The sequence below is a fragment of the Pseudonaja textilis genome, chromosome 3 (genome assembly GCF_049901715.1).
Source record: "Pseudonaja textilis isolate UNSWEBS1 chromosome 3, rPseTex1.2, whole genome shotgun sequence".
Lineage (NCBI taxonomy): Eukaryota > Metazoa > Chordata > Lepidosauria > Squamata > Elapidae > Pseudonaja > Pseudonaja textilis.
The window spans coordinates 37,476,393-37,493,804 of NC_141992.1; the positions used below are offsets into that span (position 1 = coordinate 37,476,393).

Genomic DNA, 17,412 nt, shown 5'->3' on the forward strand with positions numbered 1-17,412 from the left:
CTAATACTAATGCTGATGTCTGAAGCTCTGGCAGCAGGTTGGCCTTTTGATAGCTTCCTATAGCATAATGTGTCTTGATTAACTAATAGTTAATAAAGGGAGTTAATGTGCGTCACAATTCTTGAAAGTCCTGTCAGGTCTTTATCAGATTTGCAGATGGGCTTTCAAACCTAACCTTTTCTTCATATTACAACAAATGTTCAATTTCACTACTTAAATTACGTTTTGTCATACCTGGGAGAAACTGCTCTATTCATTCAGAATCACCCTCCCCTCAAAAAGTCATCTTTCCACCTTTCTGAAATCTTACAAGGCACAGATTTACTTAAGCTTTTCAGAATTGGAAGACAAACCAGTTCCTGTAATTTCAAGTCAATTAATAAATCTGGGTAGAACAAATATATTTTGAATGCAGGTGACTTTTAAAAAATGATGTTTCTGAGGCTGTATATTTTTGTTATGTTTTAAAATAAAGATTTCCAGGTTTCTTTTTTTAAAAACACTAGTTTAAAAGTCCCAGGAAGCCAAGCAACTACTAAAGAAGACTATCATTCACAATAGTCTTGTTCCTAACTCTTTGCTTTTCCCCTCTAAAAATAATAAGTGAACCAAATACATTTATTTCTTAGAGTTGCAAATAACAGGCTTGGCAACAACTCACAGCAGCTCTATTTGCTGCCAAGCTACCTTCTGAGCTATGGCCTTTCTTTTCTAAAGGGCAGGTTTGTTGAAACCAAAACAAGGATATTATTGCAAGTATTCATTTGGCTTTCATTCTGATTATGTCCTGTGTTGTTATTGTTGCTAACGCAAAATTAACAAATCCAGCCTTTTATCCATGTTGTACAGCCAAATCTTGCTAAATCAAATCTTCTTACCAGTTTTACTAATATTTTCTGGCTCTATTTGTACTACATGCTTAACTGTTGGGAGAGTTAAATATGTCACGCAAACAACAAAATTAATTTGTTTGACAATCAACCCAGACAGGTTTAGATCTAGATCCAAACAGATCCAGTCCTCTTTGGAATTAAGCAAACTTATCTGGGTTAACCAGCTACTCCTGCCCCACAGCACCTACTTAAGAGCAGACTAACACTTCCAAGTTTATGGTTGAAATGAAGTCTAGTCTGTAGTTTTAATTTGTAACCCCTTTCTGGAGGTAGAAAAATAACACAGAGGATGGGATGAATATGTCACAAAGCTCAAAATCTATCTATGGTAGCACTAATTCCAAATATACCACCAATATTCCCTTCATGTCAGCAGACTTCCTTCTTTTAAGAAGTCAGAAAGTGAAAAGGATAATGATGATATCTCCACTGTCTTGTAGTAGAGAACAAGCAATGGTTGTCACAAATGGAGGTAGATTTACAATAGAGAAAAAATGGTGAGGAATTCCTCATTAGTTCCCTATGATGCTTCCTATCATATCAGCTTAAATTTGTGTGTGGTGTTTTTTCTGGATTAGTGGACTTGGACTGGGATTTCAGGCTATAAGACTATTGGCTATAAGACTATTTTAGAAAAAAATAGAATAACAGAGTTGGAAGGGACCTTGGAGGTCTTCTAGTCCAGCAGTTGCCAACTGGTGGGCCATGGCCCACTGGTGGGCTGTGAGAAAATTTTGGTGGACCGCAGAGAAATGTCACCCGCAGAGCACCCCCCAAAGCAATTAATCCAGACTGTGCAGGAACACAAGGCTGCGTGGCCCGTGGGAACCCTCCCACCCACTCACTCCTTACCCGGCAAACTTGCCTGCTAAATTGCTATTTTTCCTTTTTTTGCCAACTATCAGCTGTTCTGCTGGTCTGGGAGATTTAGATTAGCTAGGAAACAGGAAATGGTTGGATGTCTTGATTTTTAGCTAGTGTTTAGATCTTCGGCTCTGCTTTTAAGCACAGCCAAGCCTCCCTTAGGACTGAAGGTTCCATTATTCAGTGCAGACTCATGGCAAGCTAATTTTATGTGACAGACTCAGGTAGCCAATGGCAGATAGATAGATCACTGAATGATTCTGTGAGCAACTCAATATGCCTGCCTGCTTTGCCTGATTTTGGGTAAAAGTTGCTCTTTTTTAATAAAAAAATCCAATATTTATATAAATATTTACATACAAGCCATGCCCAGCCAGTCACATGACCACCAAGCCACACCCACAAATTAGGCCATGCCCACAGAACCAGTTAGTGGTCCCTGGGATTTAAAATTATGAGTTTGGTGGCCCCTGGGGTCCAAAAGGTTGGCGACCCCTGTTCTAGTCCAACCCCCTTCTTAGGCAGGAAACCCTACACCATTTCAGACGAATGGTTATCCAATCTCTTCTTAAAAACTTCCAGTATTGGAGCATTTACAACTTCTGGAGGCAAGTTGTTCCACTGATTAATTGTTCTGTCAGGAAATTTCTCCTTAGTTCTAAGTTGCTTCTCTTCTTGATTAGTTTCCAGCCATTGCTTCTTGTCCTACCCTCAGGTGCTTTGAAGAATAGTTTGACTCCCTCTTCTTTGTGACAGCCCCTGAGATATTGAACACTGCTATTATGTCACCTCAGTCTTTCTTTTCATCAGACTAGACATACCCAATTCCAGCAACTGTTCTTTATATGTCTTAGTCTCCAGTCTTTGTTGCTCTTCTCTGCACTCTTTCTGGAGTCTCAACATTTTTTTTACATTGTGGCGACCAAAACTGACTGCAGTATTTCAAGTGTGACCTTACCAAGGCATTATAAAGTGGTATTGATACTTCACATGTTAATTTAAACTTCATGTGTTAATAAGTGTTTTCTATTTATTTATTTATTAAATTTAAAGAATATTAATTAAAAAAAAAGAAATCCCAGGTACCAAATTTGTGAGCACATTGTTTCTGGCAAATAATACATTGTATAATGCTGACATAAATATTATCAATATACGGTTTCCCCTTAGCTATACTAACAAGTTAGGTGACTCTTTCCTTCAAGAGAACAGAAATTTAAATGCTTTCTTGTTTAAAATTGCCACAGCATTGCATTATGCACTTTTAAAAAATTCAACCAACCAAACAGCTAACCAACCAAGCACGTAGTCTTATTCAGAGATAGCTTTTTAACTAATTATTTCCCAATTTTCGCTATTTTTTTTAATTGCTTGAAAAACTGTTGGCTTGAAAAACATGGTTCTTCATAAATGTATTTGGGGATAAAAAGATCATGCTGTTCCTAAATGACAGCATTTCATATTGATTGTTCACAAATGTATTTATTGAGTTTTGTTTTTAATCTTATTGTAATTACACTGTAAAGTTCTTAGAGTCTCTAGAAAAAGAACATATAAATTGTAGTAATAAACACACAATGGACACTTTACTAGTGATCTCTCCTACTGATTATGTTGAGGGGTCCTTGGTGCTCTCTGAGCTTGGTTGTTTTTCTTGCAGACATTTCATTACCCGCATTAGATAATATCATCAGTGCTAAATGTGCTAGATCATCATCAGACTAATATTCTCCTTTATTGGTACTGATGATGTTGTCCAGTATAAAATTGTAGGAGAGAGAAAACAATGAGATCCACATATTGATGAAAGGAAGCATCAATATAATACAATTTTCATAGGAGAAAAGAGATGGGAGAAAAAACTTAACTCTTTTTAGTTTGCTGGTACAAATTAAAGATGGTGATCCAGATAGTATAATAAGAACATTTTCTTTACTTTACACTACATTTGCTGTGGTAGGAATGTTTACACTCTGCAACTTGGCTGACAACCTGCCACTTTGACATTGTAAATGTTGTGTAACATGGATTGTATAGAATTACATTGCATCATAACGTTTTCATATTTTTTGTGATTTTTGTACAAATGTTTCTTAAGATTATTTCAAGGGGTTCAGGGAAAATTATTTCAAGGGTTCTTTCAGGATAAAATGTTTGAGAAAGGCTGCTCTAAAACCAATATACAGGTTACATTCAGAAATACCGTGCAGGAAACATTTAAACTATATAGTCTCAATGCATTATCATTTTAGGAGTTACTTTGAAATCATCTTTCTTGATCTTGGGGTAGGCCTCTCTCTCATTCTTTTAAAAGCAAGAGTAAAGAAAAGGGAACAATACAATAACATTATGCATCTCTATAACTGCCATCTTAAAATAAGAAGTAATTGCACTTAATTACAATTAGATTTATGAATATTTAGGACCAGGTTATTACAAGAATTCTGTTAAATCTTAACCAGAGTGATTTAACACAATTTCATTTGACTGGATCACACCAATTTCCTTCAAAAATCATTATTTCACCTCAGTTTTTACACTGAAAACCATGATCATTAAATGTTAAAAGCGGGTTTGCTCTTCAATAATAGTGAAGGCTGAAAGCAAATGCCCATACATGTTCTCAACAAGGTCTGCTATGGATTTATACTCCATGCTTTTTTCTGGGGTGCTCAATATTAAATATGAAACACAATATAATGCTGTTCCCTGGTTGGGGGAGTATTTTTTTCTCCCCTTTCTCTTTCTTTTTACTCAATGCTAATGGGAATTAGTTGCTGGAAACTCCAGATAAGCAGCTCATTAATAGTTCATTGGGTCCAAGGTGCAGCCCAGGAACTACCAGTAGTCTGTGAGACTAATATGGATGATCTGTACTGAATGTCATAATAAATAGACCTTTAGAACATGCTCAAATCTTGTGAGGTCATCAATCGACACGATACTTGGTGATATAGCTTGAGATCCATTAAAATTAAGTTACATAACAATGTAACTGAAAATGATGAGCAACTATGATAATTCTATTAACTAATAGGCTATCAGATTGCCATTTTTAGAAGTGCATGTGAAGTTAGTGAACATAAAATGTCGTGGATGAATTGGGAATAATCTTTGAAAAGTGTGAAATGTACTAACATTTTCAGTTCAGTCATGACCATTGTTCACCAAGCCTGAGATGAACTAACTTATCATTTCATCTGAACTATTGTTGCATACCATAGTTTCATCACTTCTGCATAATGATCTGACAAAAATAGTTAGTCCAAAATTTGTTTTCACTGACATCCAATGTGTAATGCTCTACAGACTCTTCAGCAATATTTTCTTTTGTATTGTTAAATGAACTGAATCTCCCCTGGCTTACAGCTAGGAAAAGAAGATGACGTATCATGAACATAGGTCAAATGATGTCAACTACATTATGTTTATCAGGAGGTAAGTATGTAATGTTCACTGATTGTAGCTCAGATTAGACTTGAACTGCTTTGACAGCTGTCATCACTGAATAATGGGAAGGTATTCAGTTCTTCTAAAGTACAATTTTTAACATGTTAATCTCAATTAAGCTCAAACATGTCTCATTAGAATATATTATAAATATATAATAGTTCTCTCAATCCAGCCACACACTGGGCAGCCAGGGTCATTATATGTGATGCTGTAAATGAAAGCCATCTGAATATGTTCTAACTAGTATATCTGCATAATCTAGTTACTCTGGAAAGAACAGCCTCTAGGTGAAGTACAACTTTCTGCCAATAATTCTTTATAACTGGCTCCAACTGAAGCACGTGAAGTGATTTCTACACACAGAAATATGTCTATGTAAAGCTTGTGTAAAACTACTTTTGAAGTAACAATATTTGATAGCTGATAATGCAGCAAATGAAAGCCTAAGGAACTTTCTAGGAAATGCAAGATTTTAGAAATGCATTATGAATTGACTGATTAAAAACTGCTTTTAATTTCATGTGTGAAAATATCCTATTTTATTAATTGCTCCAGCTGTATATCAGGAATTGGAGGGCACTGGGATATATGATACTTCAGTTTTACTCTAATAAGCCCTTTACTAAAAGATCATCTTAAGAATCTGCCATGACTAATCAGCTCACCTCTGTGTGCTGTGCTTGTGAGAATTATACATTTTCAGTTGAATTAATATTTTTTTATGATATAGTCAATATTTATTCTGAGTTCAAAGAGCAAGATTCAAGTTAATGCTCTGGTAGAACTGAAATATCATGACACATCCCAAGCACAGGGTTTTTTTCCCTATTGCATCCTACCTTTGATGTTTTAAAGCTGAAGAAAAAGACGCTGCTTATTAATTCAATGTCATAGGAACATATTGCAATCCAAATGTGAATATCCTGTAAATAAAGGATTTAATGTGGTAAACATAAATTTTATATAAATACAAATGTTATCATACTGGACAACTGAAATCCTTGCTAGATAAGAATTGGTGCTGTCATTAACATGAAAAAAGTAAAGTATCTTTATGAACTTTCTCTGTGATCCTTGATAAATTTTATTTATGAAGCAATCTATGTGAAATATTTATAGTAAAATAAATTTATTTATCAAGTTAACACTTAATCAGGTAGCAATCAACAGGCCTCCGTCCTGTCACTTTTTTAAAGTTATCTGTAGAGATGCTGTGTATCTCAGCAAGGTTCTAGGACGCCACCTAGGGTTACGCAAAAGACCTTGAATTTTTTTTCCCCTCAAGAGTTAGATTTCAATTTTAAGGATTAATATAAATACGATAGATAGTTCTAGTGTAATGACTTGTCTTCAGAAAAAGGTTTGATGGAATAATGAAAGGTTTGAAGAAACAAATTGTTTTGCCATATGTCAGGTTTTGGCCAGATACCAGGCAGTGGGTTCTGATCTATAAGCATTGTGAGATTGGGAGCTTCTCAACAAAGGCTTGGGTGCTCAGGACCAATTTGCACCCACAGCCTTGGAGTATCTCCATTGCTTGAAATCTCTTTACTCACTGCTGTGTTTATTGTCTCTGCGTCCTCAAAGGACTAGTTGTCTGGCACCTTGCTTTGGCTGACCCTTGGCAAAACAGAAATATATATATAATAGGTCTTTTGATTGTTTCTATGTTATAGCATAGTTACCTTAAATGATTTTATTTGATCAAAAGAAAAGCAAGCTCTTAAAATTAAGATGTCACAAAGGGGAGTTTTACAAGAAATCATAGAAAAAACAATTCAAATGACCCTGAAAAGCTTCTTCAGTCAGGTCACAACACAATTTAGCAATTTTAAACCTGTCAGTATTTTCTAACAGGTTTCCCCTCAAAAGTCATGTTGGCTACTAAGTGTTGACACTGAAACACATTAATTAACCCTACTTAGTTTAAACCTCATTTCAGCAGACATTTTCTACTGTTCCACTGCTAAAAAATGAAGACATAAAATAAGACATTTGAGGAGGCGAAAACACCTGTAAAGGTCTTTGTTCTGTGGAGGCAGATCTAGTAGAGGCTTGACAGGTTAATAGGTGAGCAAGAAGAAGACAAGGGAGATTGTCCATTGCTGATTGTAAAATACACATGGTAAACCCTCTCATCATGCACTGCATTGAGTTTCTTCTAAAACAAGCAAAGATAAGCAGGCAAAATGGGATACTTATTAGCTCAGGTCTATGTCTTCTATAGTTCATATGTTTCTTGAATTACCTCGTTGACCTATAACTTGAACTATTTGATATATAGCAAGATTTCAATTTTTCTCTATCTACCGAGAGCTCCTTAAACTCTTTTCATTTGTTATCTAAACTCATATGAGAATTGTGCTGCTTTCATGTTTAACAAGAGTAAAAACTGCTGCACAACCAACTGCTGTTTGTTTGCTCAACAATAAATCCCATTAAATTTAGTGAAACATACTCCCATGTGCCTGTCTTTCAGCCTAAGGTTCTGAGGCTAAGCTTCATATACCTGAGACTCAGAGTAAGTCTCATTAAAAAATGCAGTGGAACACATTCCTTCACAAAAATACAGTACATAGTGCTGCTAACCTACAACTAAATGTTCAGTTCCTTATGCTTTGTCCAAATGTTAATGTTCTATTAGTGGAAAGCAACACATACCACAGAAACTTCTGATTCCTAACTCTGCAGCTCCTTATATTGTTATTCATTTGGTAAATCTTCTGAACACTGTGGTCTGTATCTAATAGGGCTATACATGACCTTCTGCGTCTGCATCCTTCTCAGTGCATGGCATGAGAATCAAATTTTGTCCTCTCTAGTTTCCCAGTTAGCAGCCTATTCCTATTTTCCCATTTATTTAAGATCATGCTCTTTCTTTCTTCCAGAAGCTTTCATTGGCTTCTGGCTACATTTTCAGGTAGCACCATAGGGTTAGGAAGCTCTGAAGGCTGCAAGTTTCATATATTGAATATTTATCTATGATATACAAGCTGATTTTCTTTTCTCTGACACTCTTATAATCCTATGAAGTAGAACATAATTTATCTCAAATAGGGAGTCAAATTTCCTGATTCACCTGATGAATCAATGGTTCAGTTAGGATATAACTCCAAAAATCTAAACTCCAATGAGTATGGATTAGGCGGCTGTCTGTTGTTGAAGGACTTCTGCAAGGTGATCTGAATATTGCTCAGAGATCTGCTGCACATTTTGCATATGTATTTTTTGATAGATAAATAGTTATCTCAGCATCTTTGTTTATCAGCATATGAAACATTTTCAAAGGTTATTAAATAACAAAGTCTTGGTATTGCCTCAACAAGGTAGGAGGTAAAGAAAACCATGGAGCTGTAGAAAATGAGGGCAAGGGGGAAAAACGCAAGTGAGAATAAATTCTTTTTTTTCCCCTGATGCTTTATGTTCTCTCTTTTATTAAAGGAAAGTGTGGATCTGGGAGAGATAATGTTTTCCCTTTGTTACCTGCCAACTGCAGGTCGCCTCACTCTAACAGTCATTAAATGTAGGAATCTCAAAGCGATGGATATAACTGGATACTCAGGTAAGTATTTCCTTTCTCTGAATAAGGTAGTCGTATTTGATTTCTGCAATGTTTCTGTGACACTATTACTCCCTTTTAAGAGTCAAGGGAATTTCCTATACATTATTAAATGGATTAATTTGTTTGATTCTGATGAAGTTATTTCTGGGTTAATATAAATATTTTCCAGAAACATGTAGAAAATAGTGGTATGCATAAACAGGCTACTTAGTGCTGTTTGACGGGAGATCAAGTGTTTTCCATGAAAGCCTGAAACTGTCACAAGATCTATGCAACTTAGAAGGACTTAATTCATTTTTTTCTTTTCTTTTCTTTTTCTTTTCATATTAAAGTAGAACATAGACAGACAGACAGACATTTCTAGTCTGGTTAACTTTTTTTCTTAGAAAAAAAGACCTGATTTAAATTTTATCATACATGCATACATGCACACGCACACCTATTAATCAAACTGATATCCTTAGGACTCAGATTTGCCTGTTTGTTATATGTGCACATAACACTTCTATGCTTTCCCATTAAGATGCATGGACAACATGAAAAAGATATTGAATTGGTTTCAGTTTCTGTCAGCCTTTCAAGGTAGTCCAAACAAGAAACACAATTCTTACATTAACATTATCTTGCAAGAAAAGAAAGAATTTGTCCCCTCCCCTCATTTTCCTTTTCTGAAAACTGGGGAAGGTCCCTTCTAAAGCACTTCCCATGCATCCTCTCCTTCTGTGAACTGAAACTTTTTTAAAACTTGCCTATTGTCCAGTCTGTGGCTCTTCCTTCTGGGCATTTCCACATGCTATTATAGTCAGGGGTGAAATTCAATTTTTTTCCCTATTGGCTCTGTGGGCGTGGATGTGGGTGTGCTTGGTATAATAGTAATAGCAACCAGGGGTGATTTTTTATCCTACCTCTCCTGAGTGGTTGAATTACACCCCTGATTATAGTTTTAGATTAGGTTCAGCAATCAGTAGGCTGTTCCATAAATTTTCAAACATATTTCTCTTCTCAATTATATGGGGGAGAGGTTGAGAGAAGTGGTGCCAAAAAACTACAAAGAACAAAGTTTAGCCCGGCTCCCAGTAGCCAGAAAAGATGGAAGGGCATGATGGGCTATGGTGGTGTTCTCTCTCTTGTTTTAAGGCAGGCCATCCTGATATAATTTCACTACTTCTCAAAAAAGAATTTTGGATACAGTAGGTCGAAAGTCTCTGACTTACATAATATACTTTTGTTATAGCTGAAAGCTTGATAGCAAAGGAGCAACGACTGGGTAATGGTTTCAAACTGTGAACAACCTATATTATCCTGTAGACCCTACAGTTTTATAGAGTCCATGGAGTTTATAATTATGTCCTTGTTTTTAATTTTTTTCTTGTTCTTGGCTGAAACAATTTTTTTTAAAAAATGTGTACTAAAGTAGAAGCTCTGGTCTGTAAATATACCCCATGAATTAAAGAGAAAATGATACAATTTAATTCCCTTTGAGAAATTTCCATGTGTAAATACCTGATTCAGTGTCATAACTATTTTTAATAGCCGCGGCTTCCAGATGTCAGTGTTTTCATTTTCCTGACAAATATATAATCTATGATTGCAATAACCATGAAGCTGTTTGAGCAGACAGGTATTTCTTCTCAGCTGGCATTTGATACATTAGAATCACTGAGAGTTGATTTCTCAAAGTGAGAAAACTGTTTACTAGTTCTGCGGAGGCATATGTACCTTATTTATTTATTCATTCATTTGCTGATTTAAAGCATTTATATAGACACCCACCTTATACGAAAGATTGGTAGCTTCCAAAAACAGCCAAATTTGAAGTACTTTTTGAAAGTCTAGGAAAGGAGAGTCTGCTGAATTTCCATAAGGCAGGGACTGACACAAAAAATACATGCTTTATAGAGCCCATACAATGGAAATGTTTAGGAAAGGGATTTGGAGAATGCCCAGCCTATCTAATTGGGTAAAATGGGTAGAGGTTTCCTCCCATAACCTAGCTCTGTGCCCTATAGGGTTTCAAACCTAATAACCACCGCCCTGAATTGCACCTGGAAGAAACCATAAGACAATGCAGTTACACATTACAGGGTGTAACATAGGTAAACTTAGGAGCACCCACCATTGCCCATGCTATCACATTCTGGACTAGTGATAGCTTTCAGATGTCTTTAAGTGCAGAATTGTGAGAAGCATGTTGCTGTAATCCAAACAGGAAGGCATGAATGATTGCGAGCAAGGTCACCAATCCAGGAAGTTATTATAATTATTGAGAGTGCCAAATCCACAGCAAATTTATCTTGCATTCATGTTGCAATGACTATTACTTATATGGTCACTTGTCTCACACACAAAGTGACTCTGGTTGGGGTACAACGATTAAATAAAACAGTAAACACGTGAAAACAATAATTAAAAACAGTCAATATTAAAAATATAACCACCAAATACAGGAGAGAGTAAATTAAACAGAATGATTGAGCCCTCTTAGAATATCTTTGGTTCCTTGAGACCCCAATGACAAAACCAGGTCTTGAGGGGCTTAGGGAACATTAACAGGGATGAAGCTAAATTCAGAAAGAATTTATCAGAGTCAGTTTAGTAAGCTATTGTTGCCCTATTTTCTCTTTTCTTCTTTGCTTCTTTCCCCTGCTGAAAAATAAGACATTCAAATTACTTTTCATGAACTTATATTCTTCTTTCTTAACCTTTAATCCTTTTATGTCTGGGTACTGTCTAATTCACATTAGTAATGCTTCTAATGATAATATGAAGAGCAGGGGTGAGAGTGGGCAGCCCTGTCTGACTCCTTTTTCTATTTTTATTGGGTGGGTATATTCCCCGTTTATTATAATATTAGCCTGTTGTATATCATAAATGGTTGTTATAATATTTTCAACGTCATTAAAAACTTTCGACGTCATTAAAAACTTCCACCATAAGAGGTCCTATTTGTTCTGCTATTGCCATGTACAACTCCCCTGGAATCCCATCTGGTCCCGGGGATTTATCGTTTTTCTGGTTCTCTATTGCTGATTTCAATTCAAACCAAGTAATATCTTTGTTTAATAATTTTTCCATTTCTTCCCCAATTGCTTTATCCTTCACTTCATCTAAATAGTTTCTTATTCTATCTTCATTAACTTCTTCCTTTTTATATAACTCTTCAAAATACTTATGGGCAATTTCTTTTTTCTGTTCTATCTCCTGTTGAATATCCCCCTTTCCATCTATTAGCGGGTATAACAATCTCTTTTCTTTCCTTTTTTTAGTCTATATGATAGCCATCTCCCTGGCTTATTAGCATGCTCAAAATAAGTTTGTCTAGTTGTATTCAAATTTATAATCATTCTCTCTTGTTCAATTAAATTCAGTTTATGTTTAGTTATTATTATCTGATTTTGCAATTTTGAATCCTTTGGGGTACTCTGTAATTGAGTTTCTAATTCCTTAATTTTTTGTTGTAATTTGTTTTGCTGGGCATATTTTCCTTATTCCTCTTGGTGTTATAAGAGATTGTTATACCTCTTATTACTGCCTTCATTGTATCCCAAATGTTTTGTTTTGTAGTTGCTCCATTATCATTTTCCTTTAAGAAATAATTTAATTTCTCCTTGAGTTTGTTGGTGTATTCTTTTTCTCTTATTAACTGAATATTTAATGTCCAGCTTTTCTTGGGTTTTCCCCTACCCTTCCATATTATCTGAATTGGATTGTGATCTGCCCATTTGTTAGGTAAAATTTCAATCCCTTTTATCTCATTTGCTATTTCCCCATTCATCCATGCCATATCAATTTGTGTCCATATTTGATGAGGATTTGAATAGAATGTAAATTGTTTTTTCTCGGGATGTGATCTTCTCCATATATCAATCAAATTTGACTCCTTCATCATTTCCATACATATCTTGGGAAGCTCTCTTTTTCCCCCTTTGTTCTTCCCCACATTACTGTGGTCTTTTTGATAATCAGCAATAGAATTAAAGTCTCCTATGATACAAATATTTCTTTTTTCCAATCCTACTATTTTTCCATAAAGATGCTTAAAAAACTCCTTTTGATCTCCGTTCGGGGCGTAGATTTCCACTAAGAGAATTGGGATGGCATTAATCTAAATCTGCAAAACCAGAGTTCTTCCCTCAAAATCCGACCATATTAAATCTGCTTTCAAACCCTCTTTAACATATACTGCAATCCCTTTCTTTTTCCCCATGTCTGCTGGTGTGGTAAATAGCTTCCCTAATTTCGGACATTCTAGGTATTTTTCATCTGTTTTCTTTATATGAATTTCTTGTAGGCATATTATATCAGCATTTTGTTTGATTAGTTTAGCTATTTTCCTTTTCCTTTTTATCGTCGAGTTTAAACCATTTATATTAATTGATAGTAGTTTCTTTTCTTCTTCCATTTAATTAATTCTGTTTCGCTCTTTGTCTTGTAATGGCTCCGGTCTTTCCTTGTGCCTGAAGATGTGTCCTACTTTCTTCTCTCTCCTGATGTAGATGAGTATTTCCTTGATTTCCTAAAGTTCCATTTCTATTCTTATGATAGCCTTGATCTTCCTGGGAGTTTGTTTCCCGTTCCTCCTTACTGCTCTGGTCTTCTGGACCTACCAATTGCTCATAAAATTCCTGGGCCTTTTCCATGGAGTCTATTTTAGTTTTCCTTTCATTCCAAAAAACTAACATTCCCTCTGGGATTAGCCATTTAAATACAATTCTTTTCTGATTTAGATAAGCTTTATTGAGGAACCAATAGAAAGAGGACAAAAATTGATGAATGAATTAGAACAATTTGAAGCAGTAGCAGGACTTAAAATTAATAGAAAGAAAGCAAAATTAATGACTAAAAATTTAACAGAAAAACAGAAAATAGAACTAGAAGAAGTTATGGGAATACAAGTGATAAAGAAAGTTAAATACTTTGGAATATGGTTGACAGCACATTGTAATACACTTAAGGAAAATAATTATGATAAATTGATGCAACAGGTAAAGAAGGATTTAGAAACATGGGGCAAGCTGCAACTTTCATTATTAGGCTGGATTGCTGCTATTAAAATGAATATTCTTCCAAAATTCCTATATATATTTCAGACGATTCCAATCAAAGTGCACAAAAAATTTTTTTGAAGAACTTAATAAAATAACTGTAAAATTTATCTGGCAAGGGAAAAAACCTAGAATAAATTTAAAGGCAATGCAGGATATGAAGAGCAGGGGAGGGCTGGCACTTTCAAAATTGGGAGTTGTATTATAGTGCAGCCTCTTTAGTATGGTTGAAGGAATGAATGAATTTAACCAATAAGAGAATATTATTCTTAGAAGGCCATGACTTGCAAAGGGGGTGGCATGCTTTTTTATGGGATGTAGGGAAAACTAGCCAGAAATATTTTCACAGACATCTAATCAGAGACTCATTATTAACTAATTGGAAGAAAATATGGAAAAAAAACACTATTTAAAAATACCAATTGGATTTCAACAATGGAGGCAATGATTCACCCAAATAATCTGGATATCACTAAAATGATTAAATATAAGGATCTATTGGATACACAAGGAAATTTGAAATCGTGGCAAGAACTTCAAGAGCAGGGACTATCTTCAAATTGGGTGAGCATATCTTCAAATTCAAAGTAGATATAAACAGGACAAGAAAGAATTTGGAATTAACAATAAACTCCAGCAATTAGATAAATTTTTATTAGGATCAGGCAAAAAAAATATAACAAAATTTTATAATTATTTATTAGAAGTAGAATTAGAAGAAGAAATTGTAAAAGGGAACATGATAGCCTGGAGTAGGAATATAGGACGTAGCATCACCATAACAGAATGGGAAAAGGTCTGGGGTAGAAATAATAAGATTACAAAATCAGTAGCATACAAAGAAAACACCTATAAAACATTTTATAGATGGCACCTTCCTCCTTCGAGATTAGCGAAGATGTACCCCAATATGAGTCCAAATTGCTGGAAATGCAAAAAAAAAAAAAAAAGAGGGAATTTTTTTCCATATGTGGTGGTCCTGTACAGAAGCTCAAAAACATTGGCTGAAAATTAGAAATTGAAAGAAATGACAAGAGAACAGATCGAATTCAAACCAGAGTCCTTTCTGTTAGGGATCTTTGATAAACAAATATCAAAAAAAGTGAAATATATAATAATACACATTTTGACAATGGCCAGATTGGCTTTTGCACACTGGTGGAAGCAGCTTCATGTTCCATCAGAGGAGATGATCATTCAAAAAATTTCAAGTTGTGCAGAAATGGACAAATTAACTTTGGCATTAAAAAATAAAGACACTTCAATATATTACAGCAGCTGGAACTGCTGGTACAAATGGATAGACCAAAGATAGACTTCACACTAAAAGGCAAAAGAGAATAGGATAAATCCATAGTAGTGATACACAGATATATGTAAGAATTAGGTGTGTGTATATGGCATAAAATAAGGATAAAAAAGAGGTCTTAAAAACTGTTGAAGATGAGAATGTTTTAATTGTTTTCTATTTTTTTCTTTCTATTTTCTTCTCCCTTTCTTCTTTTTCTCTCTTTATTTATGCATGTGTTGTTGGTTTGTTTTAATCGTAAAATCAATAAAATTTATTTTTAAAAAAATTACTTTTCATGAAAACGGGCTCATTGACATATAGCTATATAACAAAGGGATGTTGAAAAGATGCACAGAGCAAAGGAGCTAAGGGATGCCTATAAATCAAAGATGTTGATATCCTTATATAGAAGTATACAGTGTGAAGATGAGCAAAACATAAATAAGTACTTGGGAAATGTACTTTTGGACCTGGATTTATGGTTACCAAGTCACTCCTTCTAAATAAAAAAGGGGGAGGGGATATACTTAAAAACATATGGTATCTAGACTGGTGGTGAGCCCATTTAAATTCTACTAGAAAAAAATAATTTAAAAAAATAGGAGGGCTTTGAAGCTGACAAACCAAGCTTTCCCTGTTACATAGATTGAAGCTAATAGCTGTGGCTGAGCTACAGTATACTCTTGATGAATTTTAAAAATCTAGCTAAGAAAACATTTCCAAGGGAAAATTACAAGCAGAATCTGAACCAGATTCTTGAAGTATTTGATGCTGTGATCCAAGCTCCAGCTAATATTCAGCTCTGCTTTCTCTTTAGAACAATTTTCATTCCTTTCAACAATCAGCTAGCATGCCATGATCACTAAGCTTACCCATTTTTCAAAGGAACATTTTCAGGATTTTCCCTTATTTTTTTTAATTTTCTTTAACATTTTCTACAAACCCTTCAACCAATTTTTTTTTTCATTTTAATCAACTGTAGCATATTTGAACAATCAAAAAAGAATCCTAATTTATGAAAAGGGGTCCATATTGTCAAGCTTTAATTCCTGACCATTTTTCACCTTTCTGCTGAGATCCTACATATATGTGAATTATATACTGGTAAGGAATTCTTTTTGTAGGCTCCTGGATGCACCTAGCCAATCTTCACTGATATCATTTCCAGAATGTTACCAAAAAAGGAGAAATGAATGTGGTGATGAAATTACACAGAGTTGAGCTTGACTTGGAAGAGCAGGCTGAAAATGCAAGTTTTCCACCATAATTCTGCTTTCTTCTATCCATGTTTTTATTATCCAATTTTAGGTATGTTGCAGAGAACTCATTTAATTATTGGGCAACTAGAAAGTGTTCTCTCATCTCTTTGCTTTTACCCTATTCACCAGATCCATACGTCAAAGTATCTTTGCTCTGTGATGGAAGGAGACTGAAAAAGAAGAAAACCACTATAAAAAGAAATACACTTAATCCTACCTATAATGAGGCAATAATTTTTGATATCCCTCCTGAGAACATGGATCAAGTCAGTCTGCTTATATCAGTTATGGATTATGACCGGTAAGTGAGAGTCTTTGCAATCTCTAAATCCCATCTGAGTCATTTTCCTCCATTCACATTTCATGGTATGATTCATTTGATTACATGTACTTTGTACTCAAAAAAATTGTATACTGTATTTTCTTGTTCCTCTGTTATTGAGCAGGTGAACATAGTTCTAGATTTCCATTGTTTCTGATAAGAACATGTTTAGTTTTGTCCATAGAGATAAATTATATTGATCACCAGAACAAAATTGTCATTCTGCCATAATTCTTAGTTACATAGAAGGCCTTTCAAAATTGACATGTAGGCAAATCTCAGAGAAAGGATAAGTTCCACCTAGGATCTATTTATAAAAACAATCCACATATTCATTTTAAGTAGAACAAAGTCCATTGTCCCTGTTTTACCTAAGGTTTTTGTTATATCTGGGAGGACGGTTCAAGAACGGAGGCAAGACTCAGATAGTAACTAAAGCTCTTTATTTGTGACTTCAGATCTGAGCAACTAACCCCAGCCGCAGCAGCCCCTTATATAGGGCTGGCTGTGGCTAGGCAGCCAATGAAGGCGATTTGAGTTTGTCGCTCTTGGCAGGGCCAATCGCGGCAGCCCGTTTACTGGCCAATCGCATCAGTCTATGGCGACCAATCACGATCGGCTTTCAGCGGGCCAATCAGATTTGCAGGCTACGAGCCTGCTAGTCCGGAACAGCCCTCCCCTCTCGGTTCCGTTTAAGGGGTGGAGTAATATAGTCTCGCAGGT

The 17,412-nt window shown here is 35.2% G+C and overlaps 1 protein-coding gene across 4 annotated transcripts in view; it reads left to right on the forward strand.

Annotated features, from left to right (window-relative positions):
* Positions 1-17,412, forward strand: part of SYT6 (synaptotagmin 6) — a 153,190-nt gene that overhangs the window by 109,736 nt on the left and 26,042 nt on the right. For all 4 annotated transcript variants that reach the window (XR_015742748.1, XR_015742749.1, XM_087929298.1 and 1 more), the window contains exons 4-5: positions 8,652-8,772; positions 16,497-16,668. Coding sequence is in view for 2 of the 4 variants with exons in the window: in XM_087929298.1 (XP_087785424.1) it covers positions 8,652-8,772; positions 16,497-16,668 (293 nt within the window). In the remaining 2 variants the exon portion in view is untranslated. The remainder of the gene's footprint in view (positions 1-8,651; positions 8,773-16,496; positions 16,669-17,412) is intronic.